A 3,570-nucleotide genomic window follows, 5' to 3' on the forward strand; every position below is an offset into this window, starting at 1 on the left:
TAGTGAACCCCAGTTCTCAGAATTATTGTACTAGAGATGTGCTAATGCTCAGTGATGACAAAATGGAGGAAAATATTTTGTGTGAGAGGTGGAAGCAGTTAAAAACAAGTCTTCTTTTCTAGGTATTGCTGTGTTTGGCTACTCGATGGTTGTGTCAATAGGGGGAATATTTGCTTCACGACACCTGCACCTTAACCTGCTGCACAATGTCCTCAGGTCTCCAATGAGTTTCTTTGAACGTACACCCAGTGGAAATCTGGTGAACCGTTTCTCTAAGGAGATAGATACCATTGACTCTACCATTCCACCAATCATCAAGATGTTCATGGGCTCAACATTTAACGTGATTGGGGCTTGTATCATCATTCTGCTGGCCACACCTATAGCTGCTGTCATTATTCCACCTCTGGGACTTGTCTACTTATTTGTGCAGGTAGGGGGTTTTACCTGGGGGCACTGGGACCAGCAGTCACTCATCCTCTGTTATTTAAGACAGTTCTTTTCTGACTCTGCACTGGGATGGGTTTTAATATGTTTGACTTGAGTCATGCTTGACTGACTGTGCTTTGCATGGTTTATTGATTAGCTGACGTTAGCAGAGCATTTCCTTCCGTTGTCAAGTGTAGAATGACTTCTGTGCAAAAGGTAATCCTTTAGTACCTAAGCAGACTTTCTAAAAAGATTTTGAGGCAAATTTTGTATAGCTTGTTGCTCAGAGCCCAAATATGGAAAATGTATAGGCTTTTCTAAAACTTGCTTCCAAATGGAAGAGTAGCTTTTAGAGGGGTATGCATTGCTAATGTGCCTGTTTCATCACAGTATTGTTTACAGAGCAAGAGAAACAATGGCAGCCTTTCACTCCTGTCTTGTATAGGCAGGGCGTGCTTGCTTCACTCTTGCTTTACTCTTAGAAATCTAGTAGAGCCAATACAGATCAGAGGGAAGAAGCTGGGTTTTGACTTTGACTCTTGAATTAGTGAATCTATCAGGCTCCGTTACTAAACCTTGAAGGCAGTGATGTGTGTGTGTTATACTATTGAACTAAGCTTGCAGAGAAAAGAAAGAGGAGAAAATGGCTATTGCATGAGATAGTTTGATTAGCAGTTGTTTAAAGACAGCGGAGTGTATGTAATGGTCTTTTTAGGCCTAAAAGTGTTGGAGAAGACATGTATTCCCATGTGTAAGTTGAATCTCTGCAACTAACAGCCCAGATGGCAGGGAACTCTCTTACGATTCCCTTTGTCTTTTCAGACGCAGTCTGGATGTAACCATAATTCTCATATTCTGATTTGCAGAGATTTTATGTGGCCACTTCTCGCCAGCTCAAACGCCTTGAGTCTGTCAATCGTTCTCCTGTATATTCTCACTTCAATGAGACCCTCCTGGGAGTCAGTGTCATTCGAGCCTTTGAGGAGCAGAAACGTTTCATAAAGCAGAATGACATGAAAGTGGATGAAAATCAGAAAGCTTATTATCCAAGCATTGTTGCAAACAGGTAACAGTGGGGTTGAAATATTGAAAGGCAGTTATATAGGGGAGGACGTGGTTCTGCTGCCTGTGCTCCTTATTAGTTGCAGCTGTCAGCATACTTGTCCAGGGTAGGGAAGCTTGTGTGGATATATCTTTTTCGCAGATGTTTTGCTTAAACTTCTGTGCTGGAATTAAGATTACTTCTGAATTTCTTTTCTTTCTGAGAGTTCCTGCCTTACTTTTTGGTAATATTTTTTAAAAAGTTTTGATCCGTTGATCCCAATGTTAACCACAACTGCTTTCTGAACTAAGACAGGAATTTATGCACCTGAAAGGTTTGTTGATTTTGGATGCCTCTAGGTTTGCATGCTGCTGGAGCAGAACCTCAAATGTTAGTAGTTCCTATGTCACTGGCAGTACACAGGTGCCATATTACTAATCTTTTCAAAAACAAAATGTGTGACAGAACATTGGTTGGCCACATTCCTAATTCTCTGTGGGTGAATTACAGGAAAGATGCATTACATTTTTCTGTCTTGCAGGTGGCTGGCTGTCCGTCTGGAGTACGTGGGGAACTGTATTGTCCTCTTTGCAGCATTGTTTGCAGTGATTGCACGGAACAAACTCAGTGCAGGACTGGTTGGCCTCTCAGTGTCTTACTCGCTGCAGGTAATTTTACTTTTTTTTAAAAAAAAAAAGTCCTACTCACTGCAGGTAACTTTACCTTTTAAAAAAAAAAAAGCTCTGAATTGTAAGACTGCATCAGAAAGTCAGAACCGTGCTATGGCTTTGGAGGGAAAACTAATATAAGGAACGTAGGAAGAGAATAATCACTATAAATAGCATCTGGAAAGATGCTGGGAAGTACCTTCTGTGCCTTGCCTGTATGAGGGCATGTGGCTAAGATGACTTATCCCCTGCATATTAAAGGCATCTGGACTTTTCTCCTGTCCAGCATTGATTAGCCAAGATCTTGTCTGTGTTTATGCATTCCATGAACTTGCAGTGCTTTGGTTGTTTCATGTTTTTTATTTATTGCAGGTAACATATTTAGTGTAAACTGCTTCTAGACTTCTTTTCTTCTTGCAGATTACAGCATACTTGAACTGGCTAGTTCGCATGTCATCTGAGCTGGAAACCAACATTGTTGCTGTTGAAAGAGTCAAAGAATACGCTGAAATGGAGAAGGAGGTACGTTGAGTTGTCCACCACACCTGTAGAAGTCAGTGCCCTGTTCTGAGGTCTCACCCACAGCCTGGCTGAATGGGTTGGAGGGGGCAGCTGGGCGAGTCCTCTGAGCTGAGGGATGGGATAGAGTTTAGTGCTGTCAGCGCCCTCCCTCTAGGGACAGGGTGAATCTTAGCTGGTAGTTCCTGTGGGTGCTTTTGAGGTGTATCCACTGATATTTACACAGTGTTATTTAGGAGATGTGCTGTTCTGACCTGGGCTAAGCAGTGGAGCTGTACAAATGTTTTGGTTTCCTAAGTGCTTAAACATTTTTTTTTTTAATTTGTGTTTCTCTTTTTGCTCTCAGTGTGGGGAGTAAAGAGGTTTTACTTTTTTGTTTTGATTCAAATCACCTAACAACTCATTTCATCTGCAGTTGTGCCCCTCTTGGCTACAGAACAGAGTGGCTTCTCTTTGCCATGCCTGTCACTTGAACCTGACTTGAGTCACTATTTTTGCAGCCAGACCTTATGAGGACCCTTCCTAGAATTTTTTTCTCAGGTTCTGGTAGCAGACCAGTGTTCACACAGTTAAAAGCCTTTTTGTTTGGCACTGGCAGTGAATGCGGTGGGGTGTGTTCTCTTCTCTCCCACCTCTGGGAGGCTGAGGCAGCAGCTGTTTACTTTACCAGCTTGTTAATCTTTTAGTGCTTATGTCTCAGTTAAACTGCTTGTAGTTGCATGTCTGGCTTTCCCAATGGTTTCCTTGCTGTGGTGGGGGTGTACAAACAGGTTATCTGAATACGTTATCTGAATAGCTGCCTCTATGATTCTGATATTTGTAAGAGGAAAGTTTATCCAGCAAGTGGGACTTGTGATAGCAAAGCCCTTGGCTACATATACCATTTCATCTGCCTTGGGGCAGCTCTTTCCC

The 3,570-nt window shown here is 42.3% G+C and overlaps 1 protein-coding gene across 1 annotated transcript in view; it reads left to right on the forward strand.

Annotated features, from left to right (window-relative positions):
• ABCC1 (ATP-binding cassette, sub-family C (CFTR/MRP), member 1) overlaps positions 1-3,570 on the forward strand; it is a gene marked incomplete at its 5' end in the record, with an annotated part of 43,627 nt that overhangs the window by 34,165 nt on the left and 5,892 nt on the right. Inside the window, 4 exons of the mRNA XM_009584831.1 lie at positions 123-433; positions 1,296-1,495; positions 2,013-2,139; positions 2,560-2,661. Coding sequence (XP_009583126.1) covers positions 123-433; positions 1,296-1,495; positions 2,013-2,139; positions 2,560-2,661 — 740 coding nt within the window. The remainder of the gene's footprint in view (positions 1-122; positions 434-1,295; positions 1,496-2,012; positions 2,140-2,559; positions 2,662-3,570) is intronic.

Source organism: Fulmarus glacialis, unplaced genomic scaffold (genome assembly GCF_000690835.1).
Source record: "Fulmarus glacialis isolate BGI_N327 unplaced genomic scaffold, ASM69083v1 scaffold41639, whole genome shotgun sequence".
Lineage (NCBI taxonomy): Eukaryota > Metazoa > Chordata > Aves > Procellariiformes > Procellariidae > Fulmarus > Fulmarus glacialis.